The 19,252-nt window shown below is 33.4% G+C and overlaps 1 protein-coding gene across 7 annotated transcripts in view; it reads right to left on the bottom strand.

Annotated features, from left to right (window-relative positions):
- grip2b (glutamate receptor interacting protein 2b) overlaps positions 1-19,252 on the bottom strand; it is a 189,287-nt gene that overhangs the window by 75,635 nt on the left and 94,400 nt on the right. Inside the window, exon 1 of one of the 7 annotated variants that reach the window (XM_046875138.1) lies at positions 11,576-11,620. The exons of the other annotated variants lie outside the window; for them this stretch is intronic. Within the exon in view, the coding sequence (XP_046731094.1) occupies positions 11,576-11,618 (43 nt within the window). The 5' untranslated portion in view covers positions 11,619-11,620. Of the gene's footprint in view, positions 1-11,575; positions 11,621-19,252 lie in introns of those variants that run through there. 7 annotated transcript variants of the gene reach the window in all.

Here is a 19,252-nt window from a genome sequence, read left to right as displayed (position 1 = left end):
ACAATGTTGGTATAAAAAAGTGTTTTTGGCAACCTTGCATAGGCTGAAAAACGTCACACAAAAAAGGCATTGCGGCAACATCTGTGTGCTAAATCACACTTTTCGCTAAGCTTCTGGTAAATTTTAGGGACCGATTTTCATTAGTGCATCTGTAAAAAAAAAAGGTAACAATGTTGTGCATCCATTTTAAAAGACTGTGCTTCGGACACAAGTTGGCATTTTGATTCATGTTTTTTAACATATTTGCATCGGTAAAAAACGATTTATTTATTTGTGGTAAAAAAAAAAGTAAAGTAATAAATGATGTACTACAACTTTAAATGAGATCTGGAGATAATACCGTGAGAACAGTTGCCCCATGATTTGCCAACCAAAGAAATAAAAGCGGTACCATATCTGTACCATATTCAATTGCAAAGCATAATATTTTTTCCATTGCATCGCATTGCATTGAATCGCATTGTGTTGAATTCAACTGAAATCGAATCATACTGCATCGAGATGCGAATGGCATCGGCCTCAGTTATGGAGATGCACATCCCTAGTAAACAGCATTGATGACAGGTAGATAATTATTTTTTTAATAGCATAAAAAAGGACATGAATCTGTTTGAAAAGTAATTTGCAGAACAGAAACAGTAACTGATCTGTTTATTGCCTCTTGGCGACATACACCTGAAAATCTTTTTTGCTCCTTTGCTAACTGATTTGCTTCCCAAGCAGCATTTTATCACCATACAGATAAACAGATAAACTATTACCACTGCATTGCATTGTGACTTATCTTACATCATGCAGGATACTTGAGCTTAAACAGAAAGAGAATAAGAAATGTGTGTCATAGTGTGCCTTCAGGTTAGAGTATAAATAATTCAGGCCGCTTCTATGAGAAGTATTAATGCTGCTTGGTCAGGTGCTGTGCCTCTGACAGCTACAAATCCAGACTCATCTAAACATCATCACATATCCTGTTTTGGTGCTTAAACTATCACAAAAGCTAACTTTGGAATAATTGAAGTAAACAATTAGCTAGTTTCTACTGTAAAAACACTGCATATGTCAAAAGTTTCAAGATCATCCTGTTCGATGAATCTCATATCACATGACCTGGGAAACTTGACCTGATGACTCTACAACACAGATATACTGTTTAGATTTATCATAGAGACACTCTGCCCATTCCACGAGCATTAATGCACTCCCATATCACCAGACATGTGACTTTTGAACTGATGTCCCATGCAGTGAATTCCATTACAGAATCATGGCTGTTTTAAATGCAGTGCCTCCTGAGCACCCGAAGATCAAGGGCATCCAATATTGAATATAGATTTCTCTAGATTCTTTGAAACCTTTGATGTTATCACTGTAAATGATGAGATATTTCAACTGTTTTTCAATTTTATGTTAAGGAACATTATTCAGAAATTGTTCCACAATTTGTAGAAACAGTCTTTTACAGATTTGTGAAGCTCTGCCAATCTTTACTTTTGAGTTACTCTGCCTTTTTAAGATACACAATTTATACACAATCATCTTACTGATCTGTTGTCAATTAACCTCATTAGTTGCTAAGTGTCTAGTTAAGTTCTACAACTGTTTCATTTTAATATGTTAAAAATGAAATAAAGCAATTTATCTATGAAAATGTTATATTTTGAACATTAAACTTCTTTTGACTTGGTTTTAAGTACCTACAGTTTACAGAAAATGATGGCAATTTTTCTAATTTTTCTTATGCTACATGCTCTCATGCTAATTATTGCTATCTGTGTATTTTTGAATGTGGATAAACCATGCGGATTTGAGGATGAGCTTTGAACCCTACTTTAGGAAAGGTTTTCAACATTCTGAAGCAAGAAAATATTTTATTTAGTTCTGTGGTCCAATAAATTGACAGATATTTGGGTTTATGAAATTAATTTTACAATTAAAATCTGCAAAGAGATTCCCATCCACCAGAAAAGAGATTCCCATCCATATTTGATCACAGACAGCAAATTTGAAAAAGGAAGTGAAAAGAACTGCTGTGAATAACCAAATCGACACAATGAAACAAAATATTGAAATGGCCAAATAACAACCTTTTCATTAAATAGCCGAAGTGCATTTAATTGATCATTTTACCAACTTTAATCCTCACATTAATAAAGAGTATGCTGCAGTTCAGTGTTATCCATTGTGAAGCAAACAAATTGGATATAAAGCTATAAAAGGAGTAGAACTGAAATGGGGGAAATAACTTCAAATGAAAAGAAGCTAAATGGAAAAGTGTTTTTTTTTTTCACACTCACAAATCACACGCATTGGTTATCTAGTTTAATGTGCCTTGAACAAGAATTAAGGCATGCCTAAAAAGACTGTGTGCCTTGCAATTTACCTTCACAAGTCTGTACAGTTATCTCTAATGTGCAAATGTGTTTAGAGAAGCTTTATATCAGAATATGCCAAACAAGAACCAAATGGCCAACATCATCTTCTGAAAGACCACATCATTACAATTGTCAAAACTCCAGTTTGTTTGACTATACAAGATGGAAGGGCGGAGGTGGGAGGTGGAAGGGCATGTAATTGCATTTATCTGCCTTAGTGAAGATTAGTAAAAGCCAATAACAGCATGTCCTGAAGCATTTCTTCCTCGTATACTAAAGCAATTTGTTAAACACTATATTATTACCTATTATCTACCATATAATTCAACTTATTATCTATTTGTACATTATACTTTACATCCAGTTATAGTTATGTTTAATGTCTGCAAAACATGTTTTGGCTTCAATTGCCTGAACAGGATGTCAATTTATTGTGAAACTTTAAATTACAAACCTTCGCACAAAAAAACTCATGAATGAGTGCATTAATATAAACCTGTGATTTGCTTTTGAGTCAAGAATGTTATCAAAGCTTCAGTTACAGACATTTTTATCACAACTTTATTCTAAATGTAAAATCACAAAACAAATAACATGCACAATCATGTAATAGATGTTCAACTGTGTTACCTAAAATTTTACCCCCGAGATCTTCAGACATCACAACAATTTCATTTCCAAAGGCTTCCAGCATGCCTTCTACAAAACACATGCAAGGACGATCACTAATAAAATGGTAATCTTTTGTAGCACCTGACAACAAACTAAATAACTTGGCAAACAAAGTTTGAAAGTAAAGAGGTTTAAACATGTTTTTTTACCCTGAGGACAAGAGTCCCAAAGGCAGAAGTTATTAGTATTGAAACACAATTAGTCAAAACTGTATTTATGATATTCTTCTGCAGGATCACATTAGCTGGTGGTAAAACGATAAAAACCATAAAACTTACATAAAAAATGTTTGGTGACATCTTTTTAATAATGATTAGAATTAAATGTCACAGACATGGACATTTTTGTTGGTATCCCTCCATGAAAAAAGAAGAACCCACGCTTTTCTCTGAAATAATTTAAAACTTAAAAATATATATCCATCATTGCCTATTTCATATTTAATCAAAATCAGATTTTGCTTTTGATTTTTGTTTTTAACATAGCAAACAAATATGGCACGGACAAAAGTGATGGGACCCTTAACTTAAAATCTTGTTGCACAACATTCAGAGGTAATCGCTATAAACAGATTATTTCCTTAACTCTCAATGATACTTCTGCACCTGTCTACCCAAGTTCTGTAGTCTAGCCAAATCTCCATGTGCAAACTGCTCGGGCTCTTTAGATTTGCGGGGTCTTTAAACTGCATGTTTTTTTTTACATAAATGTTTGATAGGATTCAGAAAGGGGCTCATAGAGGGCCACTTAAAAATAATCCAGTATTGGGTTCTTAGTTATTCTTTCAAAGAAATTGTCACTAAAGGAATTATTACTACAATTCAAATATTTATTTCTAGGGGTAACATTTGCATTTGTCCAAGTCTCTATGTATTTATTAGATTTCTTATGCAATCCTTGCCACAGCTTATATTAAAAATGCTAAAGTAGTGTGTCAGGCCAATACTATGTAGTAAACTAAATGTTTCATGTGCACCTTAATTTTCCATTAATTGCAATCAGCCAAATATTTTCTGTAGCCTATACTGAGAATATGTAATATGCCTTGTTCAGCTATGTAACTATAGTTGAATTAGCATATTTATGACACTGTACTTAAGAGATTAGAGTTGAGAGACTATAACTAATTAAGCTACACTATTTTGGCTATAGTTTTGAGTGAGTGCAAATGTGTGTGAACAGTATTCTGTGTTCATCAGCCTTCTTGTATAGGTAAATTCTTCCCCAGTGCTTCTGGAAAAGGTTTCCAGAATACCATAACCAGTATTATCTGTTACCTAAAGATAAATGAATGAACGGATAAACGGATGAATGAACTAATGAACTAAACAATTAAAATTTAAGCAGCAATTAAATTATCGAAGGTGCAAGACAATTGTATAGAAAAAAGTGAACATTCAATACTTAAACAAAAACAAGATCAGTACACCTTGTATTGTCTGCTGCTAAAGACAATTCTTGGCACCTTTCATGCCTAATTTTTCATCTAAATTAGGACTCCTGGGAAAAAAACACATAACAACTACTTTGGAAGTAACTTAAAGTTCTTTTAAGGTCATGGAAGGTGGAAACAGAAAACAATATAGCGGTTCACTCCACAGCAGCCTGTTCAATGAGACTGTAAGAGTCTGTAAGACTGTAAGAGCCATTCACACAAAGTAATCATACATTTAATTCAATTCAATTTGTGTAGTACTTTTTGCTTTTTGAGATTTAAGTGTTTGTTTGTTTTTTTATATAGAGAGGTCCTGCTAATATTTATCTACATTCAATCATTTTTAACAAATGTATTACATTTAGCTATTTACTTTTATTAATATTTTAACCATTTAAAACCATACATTTAAAACTATATTTTTTTTATAAAAAAAAATAAATAATAATAATAATAATAATAATAATAATAATAATAATAATAATAATAATAAAACCAAAATTCACAGCTACATCTTGTTTTAAGGGAACCTGGTTAATTGGACACTTCTTACTTATTAAGATGCAAGTTATTAAAAACCTGAATATCACTATTTGTGGACAGTGATGCCCAATATCACTGTCCCCATATGGACAGCTTAAAGACATGTATAATTACTGTGACTGGTGCCATTAAGGAACCCTTAAGCTTGGGACTGCAGTTGACATGATCAGTTTTGCTGCGATGACAGGATTACAATTACTATGATAGCTTTAGAACTGCAATTACCACAAACATTTTTAAAATCAAGTCTTCAGTGAACAGTTCAACAAAAAGGCTTCATGTTTAAACTGTAATGAATTTGCTGGTTACAGGGAGTGCACTTTTTAACCATAGAGTACTCAGGTATGATAAATCTTAATATTTGGACAGTGATGGGTTCCCTTTAAAGTCTGTCTTCAGGTTTCTTATATTGTCTGAGGGAGTTTTATAGTATGTTAAAAAAACATTCAAAATACAAGTCTGAAATCTAGATACAAATGTCCATCTTTACCTGCCCTGTAATTTCTGGTCTTTAGAAAAAAATGTCTTTATCTACACTACTAAGCAAAAAAAAAAAACTCTAATCCCCAAATGTGAAAAAACTAAGCATTAAATGTTCTTAACATCAAATTATTATTGGGTTAGGGTTAGGGTTAGGGTTAGGTTTTGTAACACTTTTTTCATTATAATAAGTTTACCTTTGCATACAAGAAGACTATATAAGTTTTTCTGCTTCTATATTTCCTCTAACAGTTTGCTGTAGCAAAAATAGACAAGTAAATGGCAAGACCGGAGCTCCCAGAAGTAAATTTGTGTTAATTTCAAAACAATAATTTGTTTTTAATTCCATTAAAGGCATAATTTTTGCTATTCTTGGCTTCGACCATTTTTTTAGTGTAACATTATAAATTATACTTTTGAAGTCTTATTATGTTTGCTCTGAAGGTATTGATTCATTTTCTATACCAGGTTTGACAGTAGAGCGGGCTGTATTTCAAATCCCAGGTTTATATTAATGTGTTTATTCTGATTCTCTACATTACTCTGACACAGGTGCTCCACATGAACACTTGTGTGAAAATTAATGTGAGAAAGAAAAATGTAAGAGGGAAAATGTTTATCTATTGCTATTGAAAGGTGTCTCTATTGTCAGCACTTCAACAATCCTTTATAGGTTTTTAGACACAAGAAAGTCTTTCAGACAAATGTTTTTTTTTTAATTCTTGGTTTTATTGTTAAAAAATAAAACAATTTGTGTTTTTTGTTTTTCTATTCTATTCTATTCTATTCTATTCTATTCTATTCTATTCTATTTTTAATCTGCATTCTATAGACACAAATTGATACGAAATGTGACATTTAATTTCTTGAAAAAATATATAGTTTCAACTCATAAAAAAATCAACACATAAAAAAGTCTTCAGGATTATGTTGCTAATGGAAAAAAAAAAATCAATATTTGTGGTGGTAACAGTAACTGCTTCGGATCTGCTCCTATTCCATTGTGTTTTAATCCTTACATATCAAACACCCCTAGTGGCAAAACAAAACAGTTAGTAGACCCTCCACCTTCTTTGCTATTGATTCCATAAGACATAAGCTCCGACATAATCCTAGGTTTATGTCTTCCTTCATTATTTGCTTTATTTATAATTTATCCAGGAGTATCACAGATGCTTTCCAATTGTCTACAGTTGCAGATGACCAATCTTTAGAGCACAAAAACATAGTGCCTTTTGTATTATTTAAGTGTATAAGTGCTTTTTGATCTAGTCCACATGGAAATGGCAATTTTATTCCCAGATGGATCAGTATAGAAACATATACAGTGATATATACATACAAAAGCTGGTGGAGCACCAGTAATGCAGATTTAGTTAGTTCAACATTAATCATGGCTTCACTGTAGCTAGCAGGAATGCACTAGCTGTATGCTCATGGAATTAATTGCAAAACTAAAAAAGAGAGAGTGTGTATTATATGTATAGGAGCATATAATACAGTAATATCATTTGATATCATTTTTGGCCCATTGTTTAAAGCCTTGTTGCAGGGTTGTAAAAACTGGAAGCCTTGCAGTAATGTGGTTCTAATGTAAACACTACTTCATACAACAGTTTATTTAAAACTAAGATTATATTGTTCAACAATGTCATATGAAGCTTTCCCTTTACTTTTACTTTGAATTTCCATTTTGGGGAAATCTTTACTTCACTACTTTTTAACTAATTTCTTACGTTTTACTTTAACAGTACATTTCAGAATGCGGTTTTCTCGCTACTTACAAATAAAATATATAATACATTTAATAAATTGAATATGTTAAATGAAACCACCATCACAACCCCACAGTTTTCATGAAAGTGTCTATGGAGTAAAGGTTCTCTCACTGTGTTACAGTAAAAAAACTCTTAAAAAAGGCATGATTGAGAATTAAATTGCATGAAATAGTATAATATAAATAAATACTTTTAGTTTTCATATCCAGCCCATGCTTCCGTGCATTTAAAAGCAATTACTATTGTACTTTTATGCTAGTAGAAAGAAAAAAAAAAACCTTTTTCTACTATTTGTATGTTTAAAGAAAAGCTGATTTCCATGATTTCCAATTTATTTATTTGCCAGTTTTTCCCTATCACATGACAGCTACTAACAAGGGAAGATGACAGCAGGTTCCAAATTGCTGGTCATAATGCATCTTAGGGCAATGAAACATACTTTGTTAACGTTCTATCTAGCCTGTTCCACATTGGCTTACATGACTATGATTGGCTAGAGGCACTCTGATTGATAGGGAATTTATGATGTCCACATCACTGTCCAAATTTGCACTCTTGATTCTCAGTCTAGAACTTGCAAACTATAAACAGGCAATTTTTTTTTATTTGCACCACTCACAACCCCCAGCATGTCCTTTACTCAGGCATACCTGTCAGAACTAGAACTATACCAAAGACACATAGCAAAACAAAACAAAACAAAACCACATGACGCTACCTCGAAACAAAATGTCATGAAATTACCACTCATCAAACTCAGAACTGTGCTGCACACTGAAAAGGAAATTTTTAGTTAGATAGAATAGATCCTTTTAGCTCCAGTGCAACCATCAGATATCAATCATGCACTGGCTGAACAGCTACATTTGGGGTTATCTGGAGTTATCTGGGCCAGACAACTCAAGTAAAATTGGGTATCCACTGGGTATTTTTCCTTCAATCTGTCTCGGAGGCACACCAGCATTGCTTCTCACACACACACACACTAAGAGAACATTTTACAAAGCAATGTACTGTAGCCTCTGTTTTTGTCTCATGCCAAGCCAAATTTAAGTCGCACAATCACTCTATGTGATATCTGAAGCAGAGGCATCCCAGGGGGTGGTAGATGTTGCGTTGAAGAAAGGAAGGCATAGGATTTAGGATTTTAAACTCGCACAGTTCCAAATGTTTATTCATGTGTGGTTATTATAACACACATCCAGCACAGATTAATATATTTTTCTCAAATACATATTTTGTCATTCATTATGCTATGATGGGTTAAAGGTTAAAAAAGTAATTATTACTTAGTTTCCTCGAATATTTTTCACATTTTACTGTACATCAATAAGAAACAATGTGTTTGCTCACATTTAACTGGATCCCAGACTGCTACGATGAGAAACAGGATTACCCATTCAGGATCATGCTTCATGTTTCTGATTGCTACTAACCTCTCTCTTTGTTTAACCAGTGTGATTTACATTTAAACTGAATTTACAACTTGGTCATTTATTTTCTTCACAACAGACAATTATCTTTTCATCAGTTCCTCCAGTTTTTTCAATGGTTCCCAAAAAAACAATGATCAGTTTGTTCAGAATTAAAATCTATCTATTTCAAATTCTCATTCACCAAGAAGTGCTCTTTCAATACCATTATGATGCTCAGCCACCAAAGGAGCCACCAAAGTGGTCATGTTTATTAACATGGGTGAAAAAGATGAATTTAATTTAAAGATTTGTTCAAAAACAATTTAATCAATTAATTAAACCATAACTAGGCACACTTTGAGTAAGAATCCATAAAGTACTTGACTGCAGTTTACTGCAGGAGGCGAAAACAAAAACCATCTAGTTTTATTAGATCATTTACCTTGAACTCCTATTTCCATCATTCAATATAAAAAATTTCAAGTAGAACCTTCCGCTCGAAAGTCTAACATAATTTTATGCAATTTCAACTTCTTCAGTCTGACTTTCACCCAAAAAAGTGTATCAGATTAAAGTATTAAAGTATGAGTACAATTTAACATATTGAATCACAGTCCTTACTTCTTGCCATATTTACATGTTCAGACATTTCAAGATTTTGGAGCATCTGACAAAGCTTACAGACTAAATAACAGTGCTGGACTGCTTATGCTTAACATCATTAGTCAGCCATCTGCAAGGATAAAAATAAATTATTCAGGAAAATCAGGGCTGAAGTGGTAAGCATTTTTTGATGCACCACAGCCAATTTTGTATCTAACAAAAAAAATTGGTTTTAGGGCAAGAAAACAGTGCAGAAGTGTCTTCTATCTTATCCAGCACTAACAAAGAGAAACGGGTGTCCATAGTGATTCACTCCACTCCAAACAAAATGAAGACTGATTGGGATGGTACTTAATGACAAGCTTAACAAAAAATAATCTCTGACGAAAATATGATTCATCTGGCATCTCTGAATGAAGCCAATCTGAGCTTAATGCACTAAGCTAAAAACCCACTGACCACTTCTTTGATATTGTAAAGCAACAATAGTGAAACATAATGCCTAATTTTAGTTGAAACTAAATACAAGTGTTAGAAGTGAGCCCCCAAATAACCTTGGATCAACATTTTTAAATCTTTTCAAATGAACACAATTTGATCTCGTACATCCAATGATTTATTCAATCATCTATTTTCAAGTCTGGAATAAAATCAAACACTGTCCTCACACCTGAACTTAGAATCAAACCCAGGACAAGTATGTTTTTAAACAACTATATTACAACATATATTGTCCACACAAGAATTTATAAAGTAAAAGGTTTACATCAATACTATGTGAACCGATCATGCTTACATTCTATAATTCTAATAATTAGTGTAAGTAATTAGAAACATAAACAAATTAAGTATAATAAAATAAATAAAATTCTACATTTATCAGACATGTACTATTTCTAAGTAAATGATATATAATTTGATGCCACATTCCATTTGTATATATAAACTGTTATACCCAGTGGTTTTGTTGACAATATTTTCTGAACAATAATAAAAATCATTCAGCCATTTTCCCAAATTTTACAATCTGTGCATGTGATATTTGAGAGATTGATAAATGCTATGTACAATCTGGAATAATGACTCTCATGAACATCACTGGTTCCCAGGTAGTGCTGTTTGCATACTTTTTTTTTTTCTCTCTCTCTGAGTGGTTTTGTTTTTGACTTGCCAGATGTAGTTGTTCTGGTCCTGGCTCCACCTTTATCCTGTCAATGGACTGTTACTAAGTGTATTCATCTTTTTTGTGCTTCACTATAATTAGTTTGCTTAATGATAGCCTCATGTTTATTTGTCTTTTTTTGCAAAATCATTTTCAAGTGTTTGTGTGTATTACTGAGCCTGGTGTGTGACTAGCATAGCAGACTGTCTTGATTATACAGTATTCTTTTTAAGGAACTGCCTTTATGTGCTTTGACTACTGACATTTCCGAACCAACTTTCAATTCAATTCAATTCATTTTTATTTGTATAGCGCTTTTAACAATGAACATTGTCTCAAAGCAGCTTTACACAGATAATGTGGTGATTAAATGTAAATATGTTCTTTTTTCCAACTGTGGGATATAATTTTTACTTTACGTTTTAGTTTTGCCTCAGGGTCTTGTTACATTAGCAAGCTATCAACTTTCATTACACTCACCTACCTGCCTGACCTTTAGTCATTTATAAATAAGAAATTCATACCCAAGACACATGATCTAGTCTAGTGATTTGTCCAGTATTATAAATTAAACAATCAAGCTGCTCTGGGAGAAAGTTTGAGGTATCCCACAAACCTCTGTAATGTCCTACAATAGGTCTTCAGAATATCTTCAAAGGATAAGAAATAAGGGTTTGTAGTGTACTTGAAAAGCTATCGTCATTAGGGATTTTGTGTTCCTGATGGATGGATCAATTAAAAAAATTATCATGGAAATCAGTAACCAAATAATGAAATCAGTAGTCGACACTGGTACACCACAGAGAAACATCCATCTAACCTAAAATAGTACACAAAACAGTTCATTTTACAGCGCTAAGATTATGTATTTTTTTAGAGGTTAGTGGCTTGTTTTATTTCTCCTCAAACACCTTATACTCAAATAGGACATGGCAGCTAATTAACTACTCTGTCGAAAAAAGGCTGTAACTCTTTTAAGCTGAATTCATATACATATACAGTACAGTTCATATTTGGAGTGCCTATATTATGTAGTTCCAATTTTTTTGATAAAACAAAAGACATGAGTTTTATTAAAACCAAAACTAAAGTCACAATGAAATTAAAAGCAATACCTTTAAAAGTCCGTTTTCTCAACACTGCTTGGAGGAAGATCATCACCTTTATGTTCCTGTTTGCAAACACTTGGTGATCCGTAGGCGATGCCGTTTACTTCGTCTACATACACTGCGTGAACTGCCTTTTTCTAGGATAAACAGTAACTATTCACATGCTCCTTTCCCTGGATATATTCCTCGGTATGCTCTATTTAAACATGCTCTCTTCCCCTGGTCACACTACTAATACAACATTTGGACTGCCACTCAATGTCCCAAACCACTGAGAAGACCTTCAATTATGTCCTTTTCTTGTTTATCACTGATCTATTTTATAATACTATACTATGCACATCTATACAGCAGCTGTTATCCAAACAGCAGTAATCACTCGGTCTCCTCGATCTCAGTGTGCATGAGTGTGTGATAAATATGCGCAAAACAACGTACAACCCAAAGCCTTCGGGAATTTGTATGCCCTGGTTTTCTGTCTCGTGCTTGATCTATCTTTCTTATTTTCTCTGTCTTTTAAGCAGAAGTTAAAACTGAATGTGTGAGCGGGTCTGTGTTTCTTTCTCAGTTGTTTAAATGTAATATTTTTCATAAAAGTTTACATCTGGGAAAGATGTGAATGCAGGCTTTGTTTTTGGTCATATGGTGAAGTTATATGTGTGGCAAATTTTGCTGTTCACCATAGGAGAAATGAGATTTGAGTAGTTTTCTTCTCAGACGCCTAATCAGCTGTGATGATTGAAAATCCCATCAAAGGAGTGCAGCTTTACACTGGATAAAGCCGTTTGCCATAATATCATGAACAATGGTATTGATTTTGAATATTTAAAAAATATTTAAATATTTATATAGAAAATGTACACAATGTAATAATTTTTCATTGCTCGCTCATAATGAGATTAAGGTTCTTTCAAAGTAAGTTCAGAATCTTGACAGTTTGTCTTTTTATTAATAATGTTGGAAGAATCAAGAGGCTTTCACTATCCACACTAGTGCAAGGAGCACAAAGAAACTTGGCAGCAGTAGCAGCCAGTGTTAAAAATGTACACTATTTGAATACTGAAATGCATTACCGGATCGGGTTTGCTCTCTGTGTTGATCTCATCAAATACACTACCAGACCTTTTCCACAGGTTCTGTTTTTGACACCTCAATCATAGTTTTATCAGGTGTGACAAATATTGCCTCCACATGCATAGGCATGTTTTGAGTGCTTGAAATGGCCAATGCTCAATTCTTTTTGCATTATCTGTGCTCAAAAAAAACCAGACCTTCACATATAATCAGCTGAAGCATATGCTCCATTCAGCCCAAACTTAGCTACTGTGTGTCATCAATTAATCAGCTCCAAGCACACCAGAAGGAGAGGAACACCTCTATCATTTACTACAAAGATTGGCTGCTAATCCAGGGAAATCCTAAGGCAACATCTCTTGAAACATCCTTTAGTGTTTGTTGCTTTGGTGAAGGGTTTTCCTGAGCGACCTGCATGAACTTACTGCATTTTTTTAGCAGCCAGTAGAGAATTGTTTTTATATATATATATATATAACTCTTTATCATTCTTTATCATATTAATTATGTTGAAAGGAACTCTGTTGCTTCCATCATCGAAAAAAACATTGTGACTGCAAACCATGCACGTTGCTGTTGTGCAACTATTCATACAGCTGTTGTGCTTTTAAGTTTTCTACTATACCATAATTCTAAACAGTAGACATTTTCCAATGATGTAAGAGAAACAATTACGAAGTAGGGCTCTAACGATTTCTGTAACTCAAGTAATTCGATTGCAAAAATTCCTCTTGGCAAATTTTATTACTGACGCACCACCCGCTAAACTCTGGACGCTCTGGACAGGTAACACAGAAGACACTGCAGAATGAAAAATGGAGGAACTGGGAGAAAACAGCCAGGGGTGAGGATTAGATTCATATGGAAGCCAGTTTCCGCCACATTAAACAAAAAGTTTGCCTAAATCCGAGTTTTGTTTTTCTCTCTCGCAATTCCAAGTTTCATTTTAGCCAACTGGGGAGCATCACCCCCTCTGTAGTGCCAGAAAGCTTTATACATTGAAAATGAAAAAGACTACAAATCAACAGAATCGCATGGTATTATAATAAGCCTCCATCCCTGGAGAGAACTCTGTTTAACAATCAGCTCTGTAGGAGACCAAACAAGACAGATGAAGCAGAGAAGGAGTAATCTAAAAATATATTTTTTATGTATATTTATACTTGAATTTTAAAATGGCAATTAAATGCACTAAATGGGTTTAGTTTTCACAGATTGCAATTTCAGCAATAAAAATTATTTTTTTTCTAAAAGGGAAACAAGTTACTTGTTCATTTTAAGAGACCCATCTTATTTTCTCTTGTATATTTAGTGTTTGCTCTTGAATAAAGGAAAAGTAAATTTTATCCGATTACTCGATTAATCCTTGGAATAATCGGTAGATTACTAAAATAATCGATAGCAACAGCTCTATTACAAAGTGTCAACTTTGTAATGAAGCAGACAATGCCTGGGTAAATTTGAGGAAAATGTATTTCCCAAATCAAATCAGAGTGACATTATTCTTAAAATTATACCACAATTAATATTTAAGCACTTCCCACATAAATCGATTATTTATAGGTGTTTACAGACATATTTTATCTCTATAACATTCTTTACCCCACTTTTAGAAATAACAGTCATGTTCTGATTCCACTATGTGGAATCAGAAAACACATAAGCAAGTCTGCCTGTCATAGCAAACAACTCAACACAGTTTGAGTATGTGAATTTTGAGGCTTAAACTCAAAGCTCCAGTGCAAAACTAAGATTTCAGAAACAAAAACATATCCTGGCTCCAATGAACTGAAAGAGTAGGACTGAATCTGTCTTTAAATCTGAGATTGCTTTAAAAATGTGGGGTTTTTTTACCTTTTGGAAAGAAATTTGGATTTGGGTGTAGACAAAAAGAATACACAAGACATTCAGGTTCAGAGGGTGACCATTAACATCCCATGGAATTTACCTCCCTAAAAGAATAAATAAAATAACTTTCAACAGAGTTTTTAATTGCGTATTGAAAACTTTTTTTTTTAATCATATTTAAAACCAATAAAAAAATACAATAAAAAAAACTCTAGGAGAGTAGGCAAGCTGACAGAAAATAACTCAACAGCCACTTGCAATTTCTCATAGGATCTTTCTCAATTTGAAAGAAAAGGAAACTGATATGGTGGAAATGTAAAGGCTAATAAAGTTTACACTAGAGGCAATGCTAAGGTACAACTTTGACTTGCCTTGTATGAGGGCAAGGAGCAATGGTCAGATCACCAGTACAAAATCAAAATGTCTTTCCAACATTTTTTTTCATTAGTTTTTTTTTTTGTTTTTGCTGTAAAATAAAAGGGAAGTTGAGGAGAATAAACTGGTAAACAGTGATATTCTGCAGCTGTATGCAATTTAAAAATGTAACCTTATCGGAATTGTACTTTTTTTTTTAAACTGAATTATTTTTTTATTTATGTCAGGATGCTTTGATCTACTATGTTTTGTTTCAAAGTATAAGTGATTGAGTATGCCAAATGTTATAGCACCATGGAAATGCTTCAGCAACTTAGTTCTCTCCATCTGCTTGTGTTCTCATTTCCCACCCGATCTATTGGGGCTTTCAAGAAGTTTCAAGAAAGTGACTTAAACTACACTGTTTGGTATTAAATTAAGAAAATTCCTAGGGTCAAAGAAATTACACAGCTATAACATATCTAAAGACCAGGCTACATTACCAGAATTTTACCTTTTACAGTTGTGTGCAAACTGTATATATGTATAAATGGCAGTTTTTTTTATTTCTGTGGCAGACTTATCATCAAGACAATTAGAGTGGGTCAAAGTGCAATTTACGGTTTTTGTGAGAAGTGTGTAAGACAGCTGACCAAATAATGCAACATACAATGTGTGTGGTAAACATTGGCTTTAAATCATGAGCAAGGCTCTTAAAAGGCATAAACAAGACCATTTAAAGCAGATTCAAAAAACATACTGTACAGTCCAATAAGAAATATGCATCGTGAGTAAAAGATTTTTGAGATGTACATGATGCTATTATTCCATTGTTGTTGCAGTAATGTGATACTAACTTAAAAAAAATATATTTGTGGGGGCAATAAAGTTTTATAGCTTTAAGATAAAGCAAGTGCTATAAGGATATTATTTCAGAAATTCATAAAGCTATTGCCACGGGGAACTACTATAGGAAGTAACAATTTTAAATGGTCCTCAAGGATTGGTTTACCTTTGTAAATGTGCATGAGTATGATTTTTTTATTTTATTTGGGATTTACGTTTGATTTGATTGGTTATCTAACATTTCCTGGCCATTTCATTCTAAAAAAAGGAACTGTACAAGTTCAAAGCCGATCTGCGAACTGCTTGCATTTGCAATCCTTCTACTTTTTTTTTCTTCCCACTTGAATGAAATCATATCAGCTTATGAAAGAGTTGCATTTTAAAAGAATACACAGCCCTTTTCGAATATAGCACGGTTCCATTCTGGTTAAGCATTCATTCATCTTATCCCTGTGCTAAATTGTTCCTCATTCAGTGAACAGACGGTCCAATTTGCCTCTTAATGTGCACATAATTTTTTTCCCCACTGTCCACAAGTTTGATTAAATTCAGTGTGGAACAGGCATTAATTAAATGTTCTTTGAATGAATTAATTGTCAAATTTAGTCTGCTATTCGGCATTCAAACTTAGTGATGAAAAACAAACTCAAACCCCAAAACGATATAAACTGGTGTTATATCTTCAAAATCCTAGATTTAACATCTAACGAATGACCTTATATGTCGATAACCAGAGTTAACAAATAGCAAAGTCACAAAAGCCATATATTGTGTCACAAACAAAGACAAATGAGATTCAAATTGGGAAAGTGACATAAATCACAAGGAATCATCAAACCAAAGACGAGTATCTAAGACCCAAACTCAAGCAACTTAAAATTCTGTGGCCAACCCCTAAGATAATGCATCAGAAAATACTGACTTCTATGGATGCCTTGAATATTATAAATAGTATTGTATCTTTTCACCAACATAAATCCTTATTATTAATTATTTATAACAGCCTATAACTCCAATGGAAAACGAAAAGCTTCAGAGATATTGTAGTGAACATACTTCTGCTTGGAAAACTATACAAACAGCAAGTCTGGAGAATATTAATAAACTATAAAGTAACTACACCACAATGTGGCCTTAGATAATTAAGCTACCGGTAGATAGATTCTAGCTGACTGTGTTTCAGAATATAAGCATGGAAAATAGATCAATCTTAGAGGAATTATAATACATACTGACATTTAATAATTCAGTGTTCATGTATTAAACATCTGAAATATGGTGGTGATGTGCACAAGTAAATAGGGCTGAAACAATTCCTGGAGTAACTCAAGTAATTTGATTACAAAAAAAAAATCATTGAGGCAAATTATTTGATTCGATGCTTTGTTTGGTCCATTTAACTACACACGGAGCATAGTTTCCCATATGTTGGATGTTTACGAGAAAGAAAGTTACAACTGAACGAAATAAAGTCAGAAGTGCTAGAAAAAAAGTCGCAATTGCGAAAAAGAGGTCAGAACTTTTTTTAATGTGGCAGAAACGGGCTTCGATATATATATTCAGGCAAAAGCAAACGACAGAAAGTTTCCAAAGCTTGAGATATTTCAAATTTAAACATAAAGAAACCACACTGGTCAAGTGTATGCCTTATTTTTCCTCATTTAATGTGGCAAACCTAGATTTCATCTTCCCTTTTTGGTTGCTGCTGTTGGGATAATGGAAGAGCTCGATTGTAGATGGAAAATGGCAGATGATCAAATTAGGGAGAAAATTTAGTGGTAACAGGCCACAACCTCACTCTACAACTCCTTATACAACAGCATATATTTTACTTCTTAAATACAATCTAAGTGTAGAGTAATATACTATCCAGGGAATATCAATGCATGGCTACGCCAATCCAAATGATAAAATATACAGTATACAACTGTTGGCTGTGATGATCGATATCCTCATTTTGCCCTTCTCATATTCCCCCTGGCTTTTATTTTACATCTAGTGCTTATAGAGGTAATAAGGTTGTGTCCACTGAGCTCTCTTATCTGATTCCCTGCAACCTCTGCTTCACAATTTTTGTTATATTATACAGAAGGAACAGTGAGTATTGCATCTTAAGATGACCTTTCCAGTGTGGATGATCATAATAATAAGATATTGCACCCTTAGGAAAAGACTCCAACAGCAAAAACAAACTGAAAACAATTCTGCCAAACTAGGTGAGGCATGCGTTACCAACGTATAAGATTACACTAAGTCTAATATCACGATTAGGAGACCATCATAATTATTATTAATATATGAAATTTATTACCATAATAAGGATAGGTGAATACAGATAAAATTATATCCAAAATACATATGATGTACAGAATCTTGTGTATGTCAAATTAAAAACATTATGCACTGTTTTTCAGGCATTTCATAAAACCAAAAGAAGACAATATTACACAATTTTTGTTTTGTCAACTTATGAGTTCCAAAAATGTGGCCAGGTACACAGAGGGTTCAGAAAAATAATGAATAACATTTAAAATTCTTTATGGACATTTCCAGGGCTTTACCAGTTACCGTAACAAATAGGCAACAAACTATGTCTCTTTCCTGAACACTAGAAAGCAGAACTCCATAAGGTTTAGCCCCTATACTGTCCTGTTTGGCACCATTTACCCAGAAGCCCCTGAACAATTGAGCAATTACGTCTGTTAAGGGCAAAGCATAAAAAGGTGTTTTATTATCAGTATTATCACAGAATTTGTGACACAAACCCAATAAATTACCAGATAATGCTAAATATGATCAATTTATATAATTGCCTAATTATGTTGTCAAAAGTCAACATACTGGTCTTCTACTTAAAATTATTTTTTTATCAGACAATTAATTTCTATACACTCCTATACAATGCTTTCAACCTACATCCACCAAACCTGGTCTGACTTTCTATTCCAAAAATGGAGAAGTCAGGAAAACAAAAAACTAAATAAAATTATGAAGACATCACAAGTTAACAAATAGAAAACAATCCACAGCTCTGTCCTAACCACTAGCAATCATAATGGCATATGGTAATGATTTATTGTGCCTTTCTTAAAGTTAACCCAGACCTACATGAACATTTTCAGAGGTTAAGTAACCCTTTAAAGATTCAAGCTACTTCCATGAAACTTAGCAGACTCTATCTATCTGTCTGTCTGTCTGTCTGTCTGTCTGTCTGTCTGTCTATCTATCTACCTACCTGTCTGTCTGTCTGTCTGTCTGTCTGTCTGTCTGTCTGTCTATCTATCTATCTATCTATCTATCTATCTATCTATCTATCTATCTATCTATCTATCATTTGAAAATGAATGCCGTCTCTTGCTGCCCATTAATCTGAGAAAGGTTATAAGACCATTTCCCCAAAATTTTGTTTACATCATTCTGCAGTTAGAAAGATTATAAAGTGAACAACATTCAAGATACTTGCCAAACAAGTGTGATTTGTTTGGAATAAAACTTTTGGAATAAGGTTGTTTGGACAAATGAGACTAAAGTGGAGACAGGACCTGGGCAACTTGCAGCCAT

Source organism: Silurus meridionalis, chromosome 19 (assembly GCF_014805685.1).
Source record: "Silurus meridionalis isolate SWU-2019-XX chromosome 19, ASM1480568v1, whole genome shotgun sequence".
Lineage (NCBI taxonomy): Eukaryota > Metazoa > Chordata > Actinopteri > Siluriformes > Siluridae > Silurus > Silurus meridionalis.
This window is presented reverse-complemented; position numbering and strand designations above follow the sequence as displayed.